Source organism: Barbus barbus (genome assembly GCF_936440315.1).
Source record: "Barbus barbus genome assembly, chromosome: 21".
NCBI lineage: Eukaryota > Metazoa > Chordata > Actinopteri > Cypriniformes > Cyprinidae > Barbus > Barbus barbus.
The window spans coordinates 1,006,533-1,028,272 of record NC_136749.1 but is presented as its reverse complement, the minus strand read 5'-3'; the positions used below and the strand labels follow the sequence as shown (position 1 = coordinate 1,028,272).

The 21,740-nt window shown below is 40.3% G+C and overlaps 1 protein-coding gene across 2 annotated transcripts in view; it reads left to right on the top strand.

Annotated features, from left to right (window-relative positions):
• Positions 1-347: 347 nt before the first annotated feature.
• Positions 348-21,740, top strand: part of LOC306887293 (lysophosphatidylcholine acyltransferase 1-like) — a 37,762-nt gene continuing 16,369 nt past the window's right edge. Inside the window, exons 1-6 of one of the 2 annotated variants that reach the window (XM_079444920.1) lie at positions 348-633; positions 11,807-11,946; positions 14,783-14,997; positions 17,023-17,135; positions 20,913-20,973; positions 21,396-21,454. In XM_079444920.1, the coding sequence (XP_079301046.1) occupies positions 523-633; positions 11,807-11,946; positions 14,783-14,997; positions 17,023-17,135; positions 20,913-20,973; positions 21,396-21,454 (699 nt within the window). In that variant the 5' untranslated portion in view covers positions 348-522. The remainder of the gene's footprint in view (positions 634-11,806; positions 11,947-14,782; positions 14,998-17,022; positions 17,136-20,912; positions 20,974-21,395; positions 21,455-21,740) is intronic. The other variant, XR_013785672.1, reaches the window with a different exon arrangement.

The following is a 21,740-nucleotide window of genomic DNA, read 5'->3' as shown; positions in this document are numbered from 1 at the left end:
ATTGTGACTGATGCGCCTACCTTTTACTAAACCTGACTGTGTGTCAGCAACCAACAGTTTGATCTTCAGTCTATTAGCAAATATTAAGGATACAATTTTGTAATCAACAGTTAGGAGAGTAATAGGACGCCAATTATCAATTAAAAGAGTGTCTTTATCTGGTTTGGGAATAAGGCAGATAATACCTTGTTTCATTGATGTTGTCATGTCTTTCAGATCAATACATTCATTATACATATAAAGTAATGGGTCGTTTTTACATTAATATCTTCATGTATGTGAGATTCCGGATCTCCGGCGCATGCGCAGTCACAGCGGAGCATCATCTTATGGCGTGAGCGGAGGAGGAGCAGCCCGCGCATGCGCACCGCGGCAGGACTGATTCTGCTCCTCCATGACATCCAGCGGGACTGAGCGACAAATACATGATCCGCTTAATCCCGCAGCCCTGCTCGAGCTCCGGTACCGCTAGATAATAACGCGCTCGAGGCAGTGACGGTAACTGATCGGTGTTCGTCGAGGATGAGGCTGATCGAGACGCGTGCGGATGGAGAGGAGAAGCGCGAGCTGCCGCCTCCGTTCAGAAACCCGTTCGCGCACGAGCTGAGGTTCACGGCGGCGCAGAAGCTGCAGGTAGGTGTTTTCTGGAGCAGTGCTGTCCTCTCTGGCCTGCTGCTGCTGCTCTGGAAGCAGAGTTTCCTTCCTGTGCTACATGTTGCGCTCGGGATAAAGAGCCAATCAGGATCGAGGATCCGCCGTGACGAGCCTCACAGGCCTTTGTCTGAACCAGCAGCTTTCAAACATGGGCCACATCCATCTATCCGTCTATCTATCTGTCTATGTATCTATGCATATATATCCAGTGTGTTGTGTTTGTCTGGTGGAGCAGTGGATGTGTGGAAGGCTGGTTTTAGCTGTTCTCTGATCAGATTTTCTGGGTGAAGATAAGCACATGTGTTCACGGAGGCCTCTAGAAATAAACTTCTAGTTAGTTTTCTAAGCAAAGTCTGAAACCACTACTTCAAATACTCCTGTGGTGTTGTTTTTCTAATGTAATGGCATTCATATTCAGCAGAACGATCTGAGGAAGCTGAATGTGGGATGTTTCAGTATCTGGTGAGTCTCTCAGCAGCATGAGCTACATCTCCTGCAGGATCTGAGATGATCCAGTCTTCAGCTTCAATGGAAGAACTAAATCTGTTCTGTTAATAATGCAGAGAAGACTTCTTCAAATGCCATGTTTTCAGTGTTTTTAGCTGTAGTGATGCTCACGGTAGCCATTACTAAAGAGAAAGCCAGTTACTGCATAAGCGTCTCATGGTAATGTGAGTTCAGCCAGCACATGTAAAGGTGTGTGACCGCTTGCCATGAACTGAATCGACCTCTCCAGGACCTTTAGCATCACTATGTTGAAGGCTTTGCTCCTGAAATCCTTTAAGTCTTCAGCTCTAATTAACAGACCGATCGTGAAGCCTCATTGAAGTGTGTTGCTGTGAATGATCGTTCTTCAGTGTGATGGACTGGCTGGCAGCTGCATGTCAGTAAGTTTTAACACTAGATGTTTTAATGTGACGGTGATGTGGCAGGATCTCTGTTATTCTCGTCTAGCACAGGCTCCTGGCTTTATTCTGCTCGTACACGGAGCAGTCCACTTCCACTGGAATACACTTGCCATGTCTGGTTTCTTGCTCTCTTCCCCAAGGGCTGCTATAAAACTGCACTGGGTGTTGTGATTGGATTGTTATATGCGGTCCCATCGTTTCTCGAAGGCTGTTTGCATGAACGTCTTTGGGAGCCATTAGTAGCACAAACACAGCATCTTTGTCTAATGTTGTGCTTTCGTTCTGCTTACTCCGCTTTCTGGAGTGTTTGCATTAGATTATTATGTGAATGTAAATCGGCTCCTTGAGGAATCATTATGATATAATATTTAACTTGTTTACAAATGGCATAAGTGCATTAGATATTTACTGCAGAAGCAAATGCGTTGTGTGTCCTGGTGTTTATGACATCTGTCATGAGTGCTGATTTAAAGCCAGCGCATGCATTAGCAGTGTTCTCCTGAGAGGTTCAGTCATCTGCTGCTGTCTTGTGTTAAAGGGCCAGTTCATCCAAAACTAAACAGTCAAACTCCAAAATATATAAACGCTACCATAAAGTAGTTACAGGATAGCTTTGTGTGAGTAAAATGTAACTTATTTACAGACAATCATGAGTCGGTGGTAAAAGTGTCCAAGATGAAGAACATCTTTCCAAAATACCATTTAAAACACATTCTTTAAAAATGTACTTGTCATGTTGGCTTCATATTCAAAATGAATCAGGGCTCTAGACACATTTGAGAGTTCTGCAGATCTGGTAGCGCTGGGGCTGTTTATTAAAAATATAGATCATTTAATCTAATTATTGTTTTGCATTAATATGTACAGTTAGTAACAATGTTGCGTGTTTATTTCTTATTTCATGTGTGAACACATTTGACAGTAAAGCACTAAGCTTGAGTTGGGAAGCATACAAAACGTACTTTTAACAACAGTAACGTGCAAAATCTAATTCTTATATAGAAACGTTATATATTCCACTCTTATTAAATGTACCATTATTCTTCTATAGTATTATATGGAACTCACCAACTTCAGTGATTATGTGATTTAGGCGCAAATTGAAGAAAAGTTTGTTTTTCAAGGCACTTTGTGACTTCTCTTACTTCATACATATAAAAGTGGACAATCAGATTTTTTGATTTGATACTTTATAATAGTGATTTTCATCATTTCAAAATACTAAGTAAAATGTAGAAATGAATGACTAATAAGCCAATAAGTGCTCCTCTGCTGCCATCTACAAGTTATAATGGTGATTTTATGTATTTTTTTTATTTTATATGAGCATTTGTTTTCCACAAAACTATATTTTGGTCATCCCATTAAAAATATCTTTCAAATTGGATCATTTTATATTTAGCGTTAATACTTCTGGTTTTCTGACGTACGTCAGCAATGTTTATAACAGAGATTTCTGTGCAGAATTTGAATGATTCTCAGTAGATCAACTTTATTTATTATGAAAGTAAAGAGACGTGACATACGGCCAAGTATGGTGACCCATACTCTGAATTCATGCTCTGCATTTAACCCATCCAACGTGCACACACAGCAGTGAACACACACACACACACACACACCGTGAACACACACTCCCCCCACCTACAATCCCTCCTGGCACGAGACTCAAACTGGCAACCTTTGGATTACGAGTCCGACTCTACATTAGGCCACAACTTCCCCCGAAGAATTGTGCGGCGAGTTTAAACACTTCTCACTGGATCTCGCAGCGCTGTGCTGTAACCGTGTCGCAAAATCATTTTTGGCTCCTGAATAAAGCTGTACTGAGCTCAGACAAGTTTGTTTGCGTTGCGGTTTGAGCTGCACAGCATGGACCGGGTTTGTTTCGTTTGCCGTTTTGATGGCTCTTAAATGCAACAGAAGTGGCAGCACTTATGAGTTAAACAATGTGGTGTTCACGCCAGTACGACCGCTCACAAAATTTAGTCTGGAGCCCTGCCCATGTCTCCTGTTGATATAAGAAGCAAAACGATCAGTCTGTGCAAGAAACTGTACATTATTTACAGCATTATTACTGTAATCCAGAGCCACAGGCAAACGGTCCAATGTCCAGTTCATGAACGAATCACTCTTTTGAACTAGGGCTGTGCGATTAATCGAAATCGAATCGCAATCACGATCTGAGACGTTGTGATTTGCTAATCACAAAGCCTGTGATGTGGACGCTATATTACTCTACGTTCCAGAGCACATGCACGACTGCCAGCCTTGAGTGACGGTCTTATTAACCAATAGAGTGAGCGCACCTCTGTTCTCCTCGATCAGCACTGCTCTAGACCACTGCGTAAACACCCACCATTTAAAATACAAAATACAGTTCTTTATTTATAAAAAATAAACACATCTTTCCTGTGAAATTCAGTAATTGTGTAAAAGTAGTAATACCATTATAATCTTCCCTGCAAAACGAACAAAACCAGTAGACCCCCTCCCCTCCCAAAACACAACAGAAACTGTAATGGATTTAAGGGTTATGATGGGCATTGTAATGTAAACTATAATGGTGTCTGCTGGTATTTGATGCATTCTATTGGTGGGATGTAATCTAGCAGATGGCAACCAATAGAACAACAGTATTTCTGTGATGTTTTCTATTGTTTTTTTGTTTTTTTTCAGCAGGGTAACGATACTCATACTGTCCTGCACATTATTGACAATATTGAGCTGAAGCTTGACTTTGCAAATTTAAAATCGTAAAGTTATAATGGTGAAGCGTCTGAAACGGTTTGCAGCTCGCGGCTGGCAGTCACTCAGACTCGAAATGAACCGACTGCTTATGACGTCTCTCATTTGTAACTTTGTAAAATGAATTTGCTGAAGGAATAAATGTAAGTCAGTCTTACTGCTTTAGAATGGCTTGAGTAAATGATGGCAGATTTCCTTTAACAGTGCACTTTCTTCACGCTCACACAACACAGGTTTAGGCTGTGCTTTCCACAAGTAATCATTCAACAAAGCATTCTCCGCTCATACGTTGTTCTCAATACTGATGTACAGTAATATCATCAACCAGTGTGGGTTGCTCTGGATAGAGCTGGCTGGACTCTTGCACGTCGCATGGGTTTGAGTCTGGCGGTTGTGTTTTGCAGCTGTTTGAAAATGAAGCTTTTGTCACGTAGTTCCTCGCTGTTTCCTGTGCTTTGTGGCTGTATTCTAATAGTGATTTTTATTTTTATTACATGCCTAACGCTCAGTCCTTCAGTCAGTGAGATGATTCAGATTTTTCTTGTCGACAGGCTGTTTGTTTTGCCTGTTGATTTTCATTAACTTGGACATTTCTAGATGCGTCTCTTAAATGCAGCAGCTCAGACTGAAACTCTTCATGTTTTCTGCTTGTGAACCGAAGCTGAGGTCACTGAGGCTCCAGATGAACTCCAGACCGGCTCTGCTTCTGGCCGTCCCGTCGGTTTCCAGCAGATCACTTTCCCCTCTTCAACACAGGATTGAGCAGTGAATGGAAACGCTCAGTAATCGGAAACTGTGAGATCTCCTTGATCCAAAGGACAGGAAGACTGCAGCTCAGAATAACCAGGACACTTCAATCTACTTTGCATGTCTTGAAGTTTTTACAAGGATCAGGCATTTCTTCAAATGTGTGGAATAGGTTTGAGACCTGCTGGGTCTTGTGCTGAAACTCTGATAATAGAAGTCAGTTCCCAAGAGAAAAGCTGTTTACCTTGTTTGAGAAGTGCTTTGTTCATTGAGCACATTACTTCCTATCTGGAGGCTTTCACACGGTCTCTGACTCGTGTGTTTGGATGATCTGAAGGCTGTTTTCTGAATCTGGGTGGCGCCTGTCGTGTACCTCTCAGGAAATGATAAAAACCCTTTACATATGGTCAGACGCTTGCATGTGTCATTATTAATGTTTTACTGAAATCAAGTTTGATCAAATTCGGATGGAGTTATGAGGGTCAGTGGATGTCAGTGAAATGTGTTTTGTCCATCATTAGCACAGCTGTATCTGAGGAAGTGCATTGCGATATGTTTTCATTAGCATGCAGCTCAGAGTTTGTGGCTATGTGAGCGTTCAGTTTTTCCTGTTGTCAAATACATTTGGCCAAAATATGATGTTATAATAGATGAAGTGCTGTTTAAGACAGTATTGGCTATGACTGGATGGCAAATAAGGCATTGTTCTCTGCTCCTCAAATACATGAAACACTAGTCTTCATAGAGAGAGTAAACAAAACGCTGGACTTGCTCAAAGAACCAGTTCTTTATTTACCCTTTACTTCTCCAAACTGTGCAGTTCTTCATTCTGGGTGGAGCTGTGAGCTTTTGCTGACGCTGGAGTCACAAGCTCTTTTTAATAGTTTTCATTGGTTAAGTATTTGTAAAACCCACAGACTGGGGTGAAACAATCAGACGACGCTATCGACCGTTGACCATAACAAACAAAGTCACAATATGGAGGAGATACAAGGTTTGTCTCTGACAATGCCTGATTATTACTTGTATAATTAATAGGGATGTCCCGAGCTGATAGGGCCCTATGAAATCAGCTTTATTCTTTTCCCCCAAATTCCGATTTTTATTTTTTTCTCTGGACTCCTTATAAATGGATAAATTAAATTGTATTAATAATTTAATAAGCTTTCTTTAATAAGAAAGCATGTCTAATTAAAATAATGAAACTTGACTTTAATTAGACACAATACAGTTTCACATCAATTTGTTAGAGGTTAAAAGTAACCATTATTACATGTTAAGGGCCCTCTGAATTATTTGTTTTGTTACCAAATTATGTTTTAGCATGTCTAATATTTTGAATGCATAAAAACAACTTAATTTATTCAGATTCATTCTTGAATTCATTCTGGTTCATTCATGTAATGAAGTTATAAAACATGAATTTCATTTCTTTTAATTATAAAAAAAAAAAAAAAAAAAGTCCCTCAAAGGAGATTTACTGTTAAAATTAAAACATGGAAATGTTGTGTGATTTATTCCTTTAAAAATAAAGTTGTTATAATTTTAGTAGTAATATGTACGTTCTACTGAACAATAGTTATATATTTCTGGCACAATGTCTTCAACTGAACTTTTATTTTGACGGGTTGCTTTGAATAGCTTTAGTTTCGTATCATAAACACACAGAAATGTAGTTTTACTCAATTGGAACAGTCACATGCTCATAAAGTGACTGTCAGACCAGTTTTGGAGATGTTGTTCATGTATTTCAGTGCTCCTTTAGTGAGACGGCAGATATCACGGTGACGGTCACACGCTTCAGTATGTGTGTAGTAAACCAAACCGCACGTCTGCGCCATTAACACATACACATGCTCAACATGAATGATTCATATTTAAATAGTCTTTTTGTGGCGTAATATTTACAGATATTAATATCCATTTTGCTGCCGTACCATGAGTGCAGCAGGCGCAGTGATATTACGCAGCGCCTGAAAGTAGTCCCCAGCTAGGTAACTAGTTATGATATATCTGGGGACTACTTTCAGGCGCTGCGTAATATCACTGCGCCTGCTGCACTCATGGTACGGCAGCAAAGTTCCTGGATTATTACGTCGGAAAATGTAGTTCCTAGCTATTTCGGCCTAGAAAATCACAACTTTTCATTTTCCGTCGGTCTTAGTGCACGATGTAACTACAGAAGAGTCCAGCTTTAAATAGAAAAATTATCCAAACTCTTTGGTCATTTTTGAGCGAGAAAAAAAAAAAAAGTGAAGTGTTTCTTTAAGGGTTCCGTAGTGTACTTAATTTCCTTTCCGAACATGGAATTGGGATGTGGCAGATTTCTGAAGAGGGGATGGGGGGGGGGAAATCACGATGCCGGCTCAACATCATGATGTCTGTCAGCCATCGCCAATGGCATCATCTATCAGCCCAACACTAATACACGTTATCTGCAAAACGCTGTATACCTTTACATTTAGTCATTTATCCAAAGCAACTTACAACTGAGGACAATAGAAGCAATAAAAACCAACAAAAGAGCAACATCATGCGAGTGCTGTGATGAGTCTTGGTCTGTGAAAGTGATTTTGTGTGTCTTTGGGATGAACAATAATGCGTCGTTCACTTGCAGAACACAAGCTTCTAGAAGCACAAGTCTGAAGAACTGAGGTTAGGTAAAGGGGTCAGAGCCAGAGGGGGTTCTGTAGGCAAACATCAATGCCTTGAGATGGATGAACAGAGGCGTGACGTGCGTTCTTTTCAGCTCGTTAAAAATGTATCTTAGCATTTTGGATTAATTGTAGAGGTTTGATTGAATTTGCTTGAAGACCTGCCAAGAGATTGATTTGAATAACTTTAATATACTTGAATTGTGCATCAAACACACGATCAGATCAGAACTAGGTATCATCAGATGCTCAATATTCGATGACTCTGATTGGATCGGGGCACAAAACATGGATCAGGACATTCCTGATAATTAAAAATGTAGTTAGTGAATTAAATGCAGTTGACAGGAGTGACAGTAATTATGGCCTCGTAACCACTGTTTCACAGCTGCTGGAGTGTAACCCTGTGGAGAACAGGCTGTCTGAGAAAAGCAGGATCTGCCAGCTCTGATATCAGGGATCACATCTGTGATTGTTTCCTAACTGCTCCGTCTCACACACTCTTATTGATTATTGAATTACTTTGGGGCCCATAACTGACCAGAACAGCTCCTGTTTCACGGTAAATGAATTCCTCCGTCTCGATGTGGATAAACCTGAACTGACCGGAGGTGTAACTATGGTCTGCAGTTCCACTGGACTCTCTTTCAGCAGGAGAAAGGCGTTTATCTGGCGGAGGCTGAAGTGATGCCATCAGTTTCTGTGAGGTTATGGAAGACTTAAACAGAAGCATCCTCGGTCTCCACCTGTCAGAATAGGTTTGATGTTGATGCAGAGCGTGCTTTTGAACGTCTGTGATTATGATGACCGGGTGACGGGTGAATGATTTGCTGATTTAGGGACCTGCTCAACCACACCAGAACAGAAGCGCAGTCAGTATGACCTTGAAATGCGCTGTGTTTTAAGACCTTTTGTTGCCAAGTTTAAGATGTACAAAACATTCATCTTGGAAACGGATGCTCGGCAGAAGGACTCTCCTGTCAATGTTTCTCCATCTGTTTTCTATACAGAAACTAATTGGAAAATACAACCTAGTCTCATGGCATTTTCGTACCTGGGTGCACTTTTTAGCGAGACACGAAATACGTACCAATAACTACGTGTTACTGCAGTCTCAGTTTCCTAAAGAAACAAACACTACAGGCAGTGAAACTCCAACACCTTTTACTACTTTTCACACAAATTTACAGAGTTTTGATTTAATAAAGTGTATTTCACATCATGTCACTACTTCAACAAATACGTTTTTATGTCAGTTTTGCATTTGTTAACACTATCAGGTAGGTTTAGGGTTGGGTTTAGTGTAGGGCATATTTACAACACAGTAGAGCATTCACTTTTAGGGACAGACCCTGCATATTTCAATTCTGAACCGCCGCAGTACGGACCGGTAGCAACATAATAGAAAGTGCCAGGGTTCACGTATTTAACCTTTTGTGTGTTAAACACAATCTACTAAATATAGACAACGTCATTTTAATGAAAAATATATAAACTAGGTTAGTGGATAATTTAGCAGCAAAAGTTAATCTAGAAAAATCACGAATGCACAATTTTATAAAATATAAACATTTAGTGAAATAACATCATTTAGTGGGGAACAATTAAAAGTGGATAAGTGTAGGACTAAATCTGGTAAAATATTACACATTACTCTTTGTATTGTTGTAAAATACATTAATGAAAACAAGTAAATGTATTTATATATAAATGATCAAATTAAAAGACATTTAATGAAGGCATACGTAGACAGGAGACCGGACAGAACAAGAAACGCTATTAATAATCCTTAATTGAGCAAAAGTATTATGATGCCAAAAGGTCCAATACAGAGCGGCACAAAGCGAGAAGAGTTTACGACTTAAATATTCATCTGTACCTCACAGTAAACTATGGAACGGCTTCAGATCACTTGGACTTTGCCTTCATGGTGCTTTGTAATGTTTTTGTGCTTTTGTTAACAATAACACACAATATTGGATTTGGATCTCGTCTGACCGATACCTGATCCTGCAGAAAATGCCAGTATCTGAGCCGATACCGATACTATCGGATCAGCGCATCCCTAATCCAGACCTGTATGACTTCCTTCTTTGGGACACAAGTTGTCAAAAAAAATAAAAATAGTCTGCCATATGCATAAATGTGAGTGGACCTGATCAGGGAAATACTAAAGTCTCACTGGAAAACTGCTCCCCAAACTCACATTTCAATACCATATATTTCAAATAAGCAATACAATCTGGCATGGGCTGTCCCATAAATGTTTCTTAAGGCATTAACATGCTTAAAGTGAAATAATAGGACGAACTGGTGTGACGTCATTCCCAACAAAATCATATGAAGATAATTTTTTTTTCCTGAATATTGTTTTTCTTTTTCATTTCAATTTTTTCTAGACTCTTGTTTTAATGACTAAATTAAATTATTAATCAAAAAGCATGTCAAACATAGGGCCGTAAAATCAGGCCAAAATGAAGTAAATTTCTGGATTTTAAACGGCTTGCCATAACAAACTTTACAGAAAAGTTCACTCCGGCTGGTGAAACACCTTCAAACCCCCATTGGTCCATGGTGATGATGTAATAGGAAGGTGTGGCTCTATGACTCCGCCTCTTTGGCATGGAATCTTCTGCTCTTCATTTTATTTGGTCTGTTGCGGTCAGACACATACAATTGTGAACACACCATAGAGCTGCTTTACTGTAGAAACTGAAGCTGTATCTTTAAGTAACACTGACGTGGCAGCACTGCTTTTACCCCTAAGCGAAGAATGAACATTTGCAATCACATTGTTCCAAACAAAAGGAGATTTCGTTCCATTCCAGATTATTGAGCATCTTAAGTTCCAATGTTGCATGTATAGAGAAGTGATATTGAGTCGTATTGCAATGTTGCATGTATGAGCGGTGCTGTTCCCTTCATGGAGGACTGTTGCTCTACGGAGTCGATCTGAGTGAATGGCATCATGAAGGAGCTGACGGCTGGTCAGCAGCTTGGTCTCAGTGATATTTCCAGCGTGAAGCTGGTGGAATCAGCAGATCGCTGTATTTTTAGCGAGCTCGCCTCAGCTAGCTGATATGGGATTTGGCAGCCTGTTGGATCAACTCAATTAAAGCGGCTCAGTGGAAAGCATGAAGGCATCCTGAACGTCCTCCAGCGCTGTTAATTGGTCACTTTGAAAGCTATTAATGTGCAAATGCAGTCGAGTGCTGATAAGAGCAAGGCAAATATTGACTGCTGATATCCCGTATCGCCGCTGCGCTGATAAGAGCCGCTTGTGTTTGATCATCAGGGTTCAGGGCCCCATGAAGCTTGTGTTTGTTTGTGTTGTAATGTGTCCCGTGTCACACCTCATCCTCGAGGATCTTGAGGCGTCTCAATCTCTCTGTGTTGTGGCATCTAACCTGCTTCCAGACAGCCTGGATTAGACCAACAGCCAGGCCGCTTCGACACGTAATGATTCAGTCTGAAAACTGCCTTGTCAATAAGTGACTTTTGCAAATCTGTTGATTCAGGGTTAATCTAGTGTATATATTATCTTTTAACATTTGAAAGTCATAAAATGCAAACAGAAATAATTTAAGAACATTGACATTTAATCCAATTATTTTATTCAAATAACAAATTAAATCAGCATTAAATGACTGACTGACAGATGAAGCTGTCATACAACAAACTTGTATGATTTTCTTCATACAAAATCCCAAGAACATTTAATAGATGGACATTTAATAAATGACTAAATATTTTGGGAGCAACATTTTGGTGACATTCTTATGCATTGTTTGTTATTTTTTGATCAGCTGAGTTACATTATTTGTTTGGATATGCATGATTTCAACATTTATTATTTGAAAAAGTAATTAAAAGCAGTCACCATGTTCTTGAACATTTAATAAATTATTAAATATTCTTGGGAGCAACAGGGTTTTTTGGGGGTGCTTTATGCATGATTTGAATTTCTTGGATATGCATGTTTTGTTTAACATTTGCAGAAATCATCTAAAGTGTCTTTTAAGAGCTCACATCACGTATTCTTAATTAATTTAACAGCTTTGTGTGTGTGTGTGTGTGTGTGTGTTCTCTCTGCAGATCGGTTTGATGACGGTGACGCTCTTCCCCATCCGGCTCTTCATAGCGGCGTTCATGATGCTGCTGGCCTGGCCGTTTGCCTTCATCGCTTCGGTGGGCCGCTCCGAGACGACGGTGGAGCCGCAGTGCTTATGGAGAAAGTAAAGAGCTGCTCTGTTTCATTTCAGCTGAGAATAACAGCCATTATTACTTGTTCAGATTCACAATGCTTCTTTGCATATTTCCGTCACTCCTCTTGCTGTAGTGTTTCTAGTTTGTCTGTGCTGAGATGAATTTGACTTCAGATCCTCTATTTGGTAAATCAGGAAGTTGCTTAGTGAGCTGAAGTGTGCAGAGCAGCGCAATCACAGCCAAACAGCTTCTGTTTCTGTCACACAGTGCAAACTGAAGAAGAGCGCTTCAAATGAGTCCCGCTTGAAACACCATCAGTGGAAGTGACGTGTGGCCAAGTATGGTGACCCATACTCAGAATTCGTGCTCTGCATTTAACCCATCCAACGTGCACACACACAGCAGTGAACACACACACACACACACACACAGCAGTGAACACACACACACAGCAGTGAACACACACACACAGCAGTGAACACACACACACAGCAGTGAACACACACACACAGCAGTGAACACACACACACAGCAGTGAACACACACACACAGCAGTGAACACACACACACAGCAGTGAACACACACACATACACACACAGCAGTGAACACACACACACAGCAGTGAACACACACACACAGCAGTGAACACACACACACACACAGCAGTGAACACACACACACACACAGCAGTGAACACACACACAGCAGTGAACACACACACACACACACATCAGTGAACACACACACACACACATCAGTGAACACACACACACACATCAGTGAACACACACACACACACATCAGTGAACACACACACAGCAGTGAACACACACACACACACACAGCAGTGAACACACACACACACACACAGCAGTGAACACACACACACACACACAGCAGTGTAATGTGTAAACACAATGTTCTCGCATCAGTGTTTTAACACATCTAAGTGACACAGCTCTGATTAAATATTAGTGTGGGGTCAGTGAGTCTCCAAAGCTGCATTTATTTGATCAAAAATACAGTAAAAATAATACAAATTTGAAATATTATTGCTGTTTAAACTAGCTGTTTTCTATATGAATATGTGTTAAACTGTAATTTATTTCTGTGATCTGCAGCTGTATTTTCAGCATCATTACTCCAGTCTTCAGTGTCACATGATCTTCAGAAATCATGCTGTTTTGCTGATTTGCTGCTAGTGTTGGGAATCTAAAATCAATTCCAATTCCAGAATCAGATACTTGTTGTAAAATTAAAATTTCGATTCTTCCTATCGATTCCTATTTTTTTTCCGTCTGCGAGGACCTGATCTGGCGATCCTTGCTCACTAATCGAAGCGCTCCAAAGTTTGGCTACACTTGCGATTAGAAGCCAAATAGCTGTGATAAGCTAAATATGTTGCAAGAGAGGTGTTACCACCAACATGACAGAGCACTTTAATTTAACAGATCGTTAAACATCACGACTCAAACACCAACGTGAACAACACAATCATTATTTATGATTAACATGCGTTCAAATAATCATAGAAGTGCATAGAAGTGATATAAACTCTGTACAGTAGCGATCAAAATAAGAGTAAATCTCCTTTTGAAAGTATTTGAGTTCAAATAAAGATTCATCATCACATTGTTACGCCAGCAGGAGACGAAAAGGGGCTGTTAGTGTATTTGTCTAATTATTCAAGAGAATGATTCATCCAGTAATTAAAGAAGTACATCTTGAGTGACCCACAAACAGCTCTTAATCGAGTCCAGTTTTATGTAGCCTGCTGATTTTTGTTCATGGTATTCAGCTGCAACTTAATGTTTTGTAAAAAGAGACAGAATAAGGTTTGTCGTGATGTTTTTTTAATGCAGGTGTGCAGTGCAATGTAAAGTCTGCTGTCCATTTAAACTTAGCCATGTTGACTGATCTGGGCCACGTTTCCCAAAAGCACCGTAAGCCTAAGAACATCGTAGACCCATTGCCACCGATGGAGCTAGGATCAATTTAGGCTTACGGTGCTTTTGGGAAACGCAGCCCTGATCAGTCAAAGCACATTCAGATGTTGTCAGGGATGTGTGTGTGTGTGAGAGAGAGGGAGAATCGCATCTTGTGTGCAAACACACATGAGCTTCATCACTGTGTCTGTCACACAGCTCTGTTCCCCTCTCGGGCTTGAACTGATGGTAAAACTAAGGACATTATTTACTGTCTTTCTTTACTATAATTTTGAAAGCTGAAGCTGGCCATTATGGAAAGGGCCGTTACATTTCTGACTCGTGCTTGTGGTGTTCGGCCAATCACAATGCACTGGGCCAGTTAGCCAATCAGAGCAGACTGCACTTGTTGGAAGGAGGGACTTTGTAGAAAAGTCTTTAGAAAAGCATCATATGATCCCTTTAACAATACAGTTTGTGTCAAAGCAGCTTTATAGTATTACATGGGGAAAATAGTGCGCTGCAGAAAAAAATGCTTTTCTTATATTTTTTGTCTTGTTTCCAGCCAAAATATATATAAAAAACGATTTTCTAGACAAGTAAACGATATTGTCTTGTTTTCAGGACAAAAAAAGTCAAAATTAAGTGAATTTTTGCTTGTTTTTTCTGAAAACAAGACTATTTTTTACTTGTCTAGAAAATCCTTCTTAATATAAGACTTTTTAGATATTTTGGCTGGAAACAAGACACAAAATATAAGAAAAGCATTGTTTGCCGTGCGTTTAATAATGTAAAAGGACAATAGTAAACACAAAATCACTGAAATCATTCTAGGATGAATTCTTTCCAGACAGAGCTGTTCAGGTGTTCTGGTGAAGAGCTGTGTTGTGCGGCTGATTGATGTGTTCAGACCGCTGATCTGTGTGCTGTCTTCTGTAGGCTGGTGGACGTGGTGCTCAGGACCATCATGCGGGTCATGTGGTTTGCTGGCGGTTTCCATTGGATCAGCATTAAGGGCAGACAGGCTCTGCCCACCGAAGCGCCCATCCTCACCCTCGGCCCGCACTCGTCCTACTTCGACGCCATTCCTGTCACCATGACCATGGCTTCGATTGTGATGAAAGCGGAGAGCAAAGACATCCCGGTGTGGGGCAGTAAGTCTTCTGCTCTCTTCTGCTGCTTCTTAACAGCTGATGTTCTCATTCATTCCTCCTTCTTTTGCCAATGTTGCTGAACTTCTATGAACTAAATTAAATCATCATTTGTTGTGAGCATGCTTTGTGTTTAAAGCAGCTTTTGTCCTCTGAGTTTCTCAGGAGCTTTGCAGGAGGTTTCTTGAAGCGTCTTGGAGACTCAGTTCTTCTGGATTTAGTCTCAGTTTGTTCTGTTTCTTCATATCATTCCAGACAGACTGATGATGATCAGATCACATCTCAAATCTCACTGGATTATTACAATTAATGGTTAAACGAATGTTTGGAAATGTAAACTGATATTTCCTACTGACACACTCCAGCAGAAGATAGAAATAACTGACTTCAAACCATCTGTTTAGCTTCTGAAGATACTACTGCTCTAATCATTTTGGCCACCGCTGTATATGTGCACTTTTCACCAGTTTCCACAAGTAGAAAAAATAACATTTTTGACATAAAACTTGTTTTAGGTCTAAACTTTAGACCTGTAGTGTATAAAATGGTTACACTTTATTTTGATAGTCCACTTTAGACATTCTACTAACTATAAGTAACCTTGCAATCAATAGATTTGATTGATTGTGTCAGAATGCAGCGTAATGACAGATACACTGGTGTCTTTCTCTCTTCAAGTGCATCCAGTTACTTTCAGGAAGACAGTACTAGCTTTGTTAGTTTTGCTCAAACAGCTGTTCTGAGTACAGTTTTAGGTTTTATTAGTCTGATTGACAAGCAGAAGCTGCTCACATGACAGCGTTCACATGAACTCCAGTCATTTAGATGAAAAATGCCACAAACCATCAAGTTTAGCAAGGTTAGTCCCATTCAACCGTGCCTCAGACCTGTGCTTCATGATGCAGCGTTGAGACGGAGCGTGCACGGTTTGCAGATCACGGCTGAGTGCTGGTTTTGTGGCGATTAGATGAAGCTGGTTAGTGCTAATTTTGGTGTGGGTGCTAAGTCCCTGATCAGCCGGCCGCTCTGAGCCTCTAATCCCCAGATAGTGCAGATCTCCATCATCTCTCGCAGTCATCTCAGTCCTCCACACTCCTCCAGAGCTGAGACTGATGTCAGTCTGAGGACAGGTTTCAGCCGCTGTAGGGACGTGAAAGAGGTAGATCTCAACAAAACCCACAGCTAATCATAGTCAACAGAGAGAAAAGCAAACAAAAGCTTACTTTAATAGAGCAAATCAGGCCATATTTACACTACAGAGCAGTGAGACCGAAGCTGTGTTTATCAGATCAAAAATACTGTAAAACAGTTAAATATTGTTACATTTTAAATCAGCTGTTTTCTCTGTGAATATGTGTTAAACTGTAATATATTTCTGTGATCTGCAGCTGTATTTTCAGCATCATTACTCCAGTCTTCAGTGTCACATGATCTTCAGAAATCATAATAATATACTGATTTACTGCTCAACAAACATTTCTGATTATTATCAATGTTGAAAACAGTTGTGCCGCACAATATTTTTGAGGAAACTGTGATTAATTTTATTTTTCACGATTCACAAAAGAACAGCTTTTATTTGAAATATAAATATTTTTTAACATTTTAAATGTCTTTACTGTCACTTGATCAATTGACTGTAAAGCATGTGTAATTCCACACAGCTCCTCAAATTATTAGAAGCTTGATGTGAAGAAAAAAATATTAGTCTTATTACATTACTTGGAGAATTCAATTGTCTTTGTGACACATGAAGTTGATCTTAACACCTCTAAAAATATTCTTCATGCAAAATAATGCTAGTTTTCTGTGCGATTCACCCTATAATGGGAAACTCTTCTCTCTGCTCAAGCGTGACAGGTTTGAGAGATTCGCTCAATATCTTTGTGTCACTCTGTCCTCTATGTGTCATCGAGTCCTGCAATCAGGCGGAGAGTAAAAATAGCTCCTCACCTTTAGAAAACCTTTGTGCACCGCTGCAGCAGGACAGACGAGGTCCTACCTCTGAAACGTGTCTCTGTCTCTCAGCTCTCATCAAATACATCCGGCCCGTGTTCGTGTCGCGGTCGGATCAGGACTCCAGGCGGAAGACGGTGGAGGAGATCAAGAGAAGAGCTCATTCAGGAGGAGAGTGGCCACAGGTACCATTACAGCTCACAGAGACTGTGTACTATCATTTAAAGATGTTTTTACATAGATGTGCTCACTTCACACTTTAACATTATTAATAATATCTGAACCGTAACTTAAGTTCATTTTCATATTGTCAGCCATCATTTGAAATGTTGGTCTTTGCAAACTGATTTGTTGTTTGATCAAATGGTGAATTATTAGAGAGATAAAAACTTTAAAAACTCCACAAAACATCCCAGATTTCATCAGATTCAGTAATAATACTTACTGATGCTTGTGCTGTTGATTTGCCTCTAAAATGATGTCACTTCTTGCAGAATAATGGAACATTAAGGAAGTGACTTTTGTTACATAAACAGGATGGAAAGTGATATTGAAGACACAGAGGGGAAAAATAAATAAAAATAGGTCATCAATTAAAACGCACTTCCCAAGAAAAATTTACGTTTGGAACATTTTGATTAAATAAATAATATTAGTAATATAATGTTAGTGTCTCATTGTAACATGAACATCCAGTCAAATCAGAGCAGTGAAATAATTTCAGATTCACTCCATGTTCAACTTTACTGATGCGTTGATGATTTGCAGGTGTAAACATTGTAGGGTTAATGTTTTGGTCATGTTCACAAATCTGTCTAAATCTGTGTTAGTGAGCACTTCTCCTTTGCCGAGATAATCCATCCACCTCACAGGTGTGGCATATCAAGATGCTGATTAGACAGCATGAATATTGCACAGGTGTGCCTTAGGCTGGCCACAATAAAAGGCCGCTCTAAAATGTGCAGTTTTACTGTATTGGGGGGTCCGAAAACCAATCAGTATCTGGTGTGACCACCATTTTCCTCACGCAGTGCTTCACATAGAGTTAATCAGGTTGCCCACTCCTCTTCAATGGCTGTGTGAAGTTGCTGGATATTGGCAGGAACTGGAACACGCTGTCGTATATGCCGATCTAGAGCATCTCAAACATGCTCAATGGGTGACATGTCTGGTGAGTATGCTGGCCATGCAAGAACAATGGGCCTCAGGATATAGTCACGGTATCTCTGTGCATTCAAAATGCCATCAATAAAATGCATCTGTATTCGTTGTCCATAACATACGCCTGCCCATACCATAACCCCACCGCCACCATGGGCCACTCGATCCACAACGTTGATATCATCAAACCGCTCACCCACACAACGCCATACACGCTGTCTGCCATCTGCCCTGTACAGTGAAAACCGGGATTCATCCGTGAAGAGAACACCTCTCCAAAGTGCCAGACACCATCGAATGTGAGTATTTGCCCACTCAAGTCGGTTACGATGACGAACTGCAGTCAGGTCGAGACCCCGATGAGGATGACGAGCGTGCAGATGAGCTTCCCTGAGACGGTTTCTGACAGTTTGTGCAGAAATTCTTTGGTTATGCAAACCGATTGTTGCAGCAGCTGTCCGGGTGGCTGGTCACAGACGATCTTGGAGGTGAAGATGCTGGATGTGGAGGTCCTGGGCTGGTGTGGTTACACGTGGTCCGCGGTTATGAGGCCCGTTGGATGTACTGCCAAATTCTCTGAAATGTCTTTGCAGACGGCTTATGGTAGATAAATAAACATTTAATTCATGGGCAACAGCTCTGGAGGACATTCCTGCAGTCAGCATGCCAATTGCATGCTCCCTCAAAACTTGCGGCATCTGTGGCATTGTGCTGTGTGATAAAACTGCACATTTTAGAGTGGCCTTTTATTGTGGCCAGCCTAAGGCACACCTGTGCAATAATCATGCTGTCTAATCAGCATCTTGATATGCCACACCTGTGAGGTGGATAGATTATCTCGGCAAAGGAGAAGTGCTCACTAACACAGATTTAGACAGATTTGTGAACAATATTTGAGAGAAATAGGCCTTTTGTGTACATAGAAAAAGTCTTAGATCTTTCCTGAGCTCAGCTGGGGGAAAAATGGGGGAAAAAACAAAAGTGTTGCATTTATAATTTTATTCAGTGTATATATACACACAGACACACACACACGCACATATATATATATATATATATATATATATATATATATATATATAAAACATACATATGCAATACTTATGGAGGGCACTGTATGTATAAGTACAAAATTGCTCTGTTGGCTGTGGAGTCGAGACATTTGCAAATATGTTTAAAAGATGAATATGAGACAAAACTACAGAATGTCACATTTTATTACTAGCTGTTTCAACACATACATGTTTTACCAAATAAAAAGAACAGCACTTTTAGAGTTCATCCCACTCATTGATGAGAGTATAAGTATTGGGACAGTTGAACATAAGGCAGATATAAAAGATTAAAAGCTATTATTTAGTTGCAGATCCCTTGCACACAATCACAGCAGTGAGTCTGTGACCCATAGACATCACCAGACTCTTGCTCTCATCCTTTGAAATACTTTTCCCAGCCTTTAATGCAGCCAATCCCAATTGTTGCTTGTTTTGGGGAGTTTCTGCCTTTACTCTCCTCTCCAGCTGCTGAAATTCATGTTCAATCAGATTTAAATCTGGAGATTGACTTGGGCAATCTAAGGCTTTCCATTTCTTTGCTCTTATAAATTCCTTGACTGAACTGGCAGGGTGTTTTGGGTCATTGTCCTGATGCAATATGAAGCACTTCCCAATGAATCTGGTGGCATTTTCTTGAATATTGGTAGGCAAGAGGGTTTTGTACCCTTCCAAATTCATTCTGCTACTGTCATCAAACATTAAGTCATCAGTAAAGTTGAGAGGGCCTGTTCCAGAGACAGCCATGCATGCCCATGCCATGACACCACCTCCACCATGCTTTACAGATGAGGCTGTATGCTTGGGATCATTGCAGTTCCCTTGTTTTCTCCACATTAGTGCTTTCCCATCACTTAGATAAAGGTTCATCTTTGTCTCATCGGTCCATAAACACAGTTCGAAAACTCTTCTGGCTCACCTTTGTGCTTTTTTTGCAAACTCTACTCTTGTCTTTCTATGTTTGGTGCTGGTCAGAGGTTTGCATCTTGCTGTGTAGCATCTGTAATTCTGTGTCAAAGTCTCCTGAGGACAGTAGATTGTCAGAGCATCACCCCAGCTTTCTGGAAGTTGTTGCTGATTTTACAGACACGTCTTTTAGGGTTCATTTTCACAGCTTTTATGATTTGTCTGTCATCAACTACTGTTGTTTTCTCAGCCGATCAGGTCGTTGTTGGTTGCTGGTGTCGCTGGTGGTTTCCAAACTCTTGATTTCTCCATGCCCTTTGTTTTTGCTAGAGCTCTAATTGACTTCCTCTTTTCTTTTAGCATCCAAATTGCTTGCTTTTCTCTCAAAGTCAGCTCTCGTCTTCATCCTGGTTTGTGTGTGTCATCATCGAATGCAAGATTCAGAATACAGAAGTAATGGATATAACTGATACGACACATTCCCTGCTTTTAATATCTGAAGAATTAATGCAACAGGACACAGCTGATCACTTAGAAAGACCTGTGAGGCAACTGCTCCAATACTTCTGCTCTCATCAGATAGAGGGATGAACTCTAAAAGTGCTGAACTTCTTACAACATCTATGTGTTGAATCACCCAATAATAAAATGTGACATTCTGTAGTCTGTAAAATGTGGACTCTGTCAGTTTGTAGTTCTCTCTAAATCAGTTCCTCATATGTGAGGCGTTACAGTGAGTCATGTGTCATCATGCCACTGCGGTTTATTTCCAGATTGGACTGTCTGGTGGTTTGGTGAATTGATTCATGATTGTGAACTGATCAGAAACTCTGTGTTTTCCAGATAATGATCTTTCCAGAAGGGACGTGCACGAATAGAACCTGCCTGATCACGTTCAAACCAGGTGTGTGTGTGTGTGTGTGTGTGAGCTAGTTTTGGGCGATATGCTCAAATATAATATTGTCCTATCTTCAGCCTGTGAGACCCCTGATACACAATATTATCGTGATTAGTTTAATTATTTACTTACTTGGTTTCATTGCCAGAAAGTGAACCAACACCAGTGTAAGGCTAAAACAAGCCTAATGTTTTAAATATGATTTTTGATGGATAATAATGATGATAATAATAATAGTCTTGCTTTCGTCAAAGGCATCAGCAACATGATACTATCATCTGTCAGCACAGCCAGTGTGTAAGAGTGTGAGTTTGTGTGTGTGTGTGTGTGTGTGTGTGTGCTCTTGCTGCCTAATGGGCAACCCTATATTTCAGAAGCAGCTGACAGCCGTTCATCCTAATGTGTTGATGTTTGTGTGTGTGATTCAGGAGCATTCATTCCTGCGGTTCCTGTTCAGCCTGTCGTGATCCGCTACCCAAACAAACTGGTGAGACATCTGATTTTACACAGTATTACACACCAAACTGAAAGATTGTTCTTGATCTAATAAAATCAGATTGGGCTTATGAACCTTGCAGGACAAAGTAATGTATGTTTCTTTAAAAGGATGTGCACATCCATAACTAATGATCTTCAAGTAATAATTAGTCGAGTAATGAAAGCTGTACTGATGTTCAGTAGACTGATATCTGACTGTGTTGTGTTTGATGCTGTGGAGCGTGCTGTCAGCAGGTGTGTTGTTCTGAGCTGTGTTTGTGTGCTGAATGCTGATG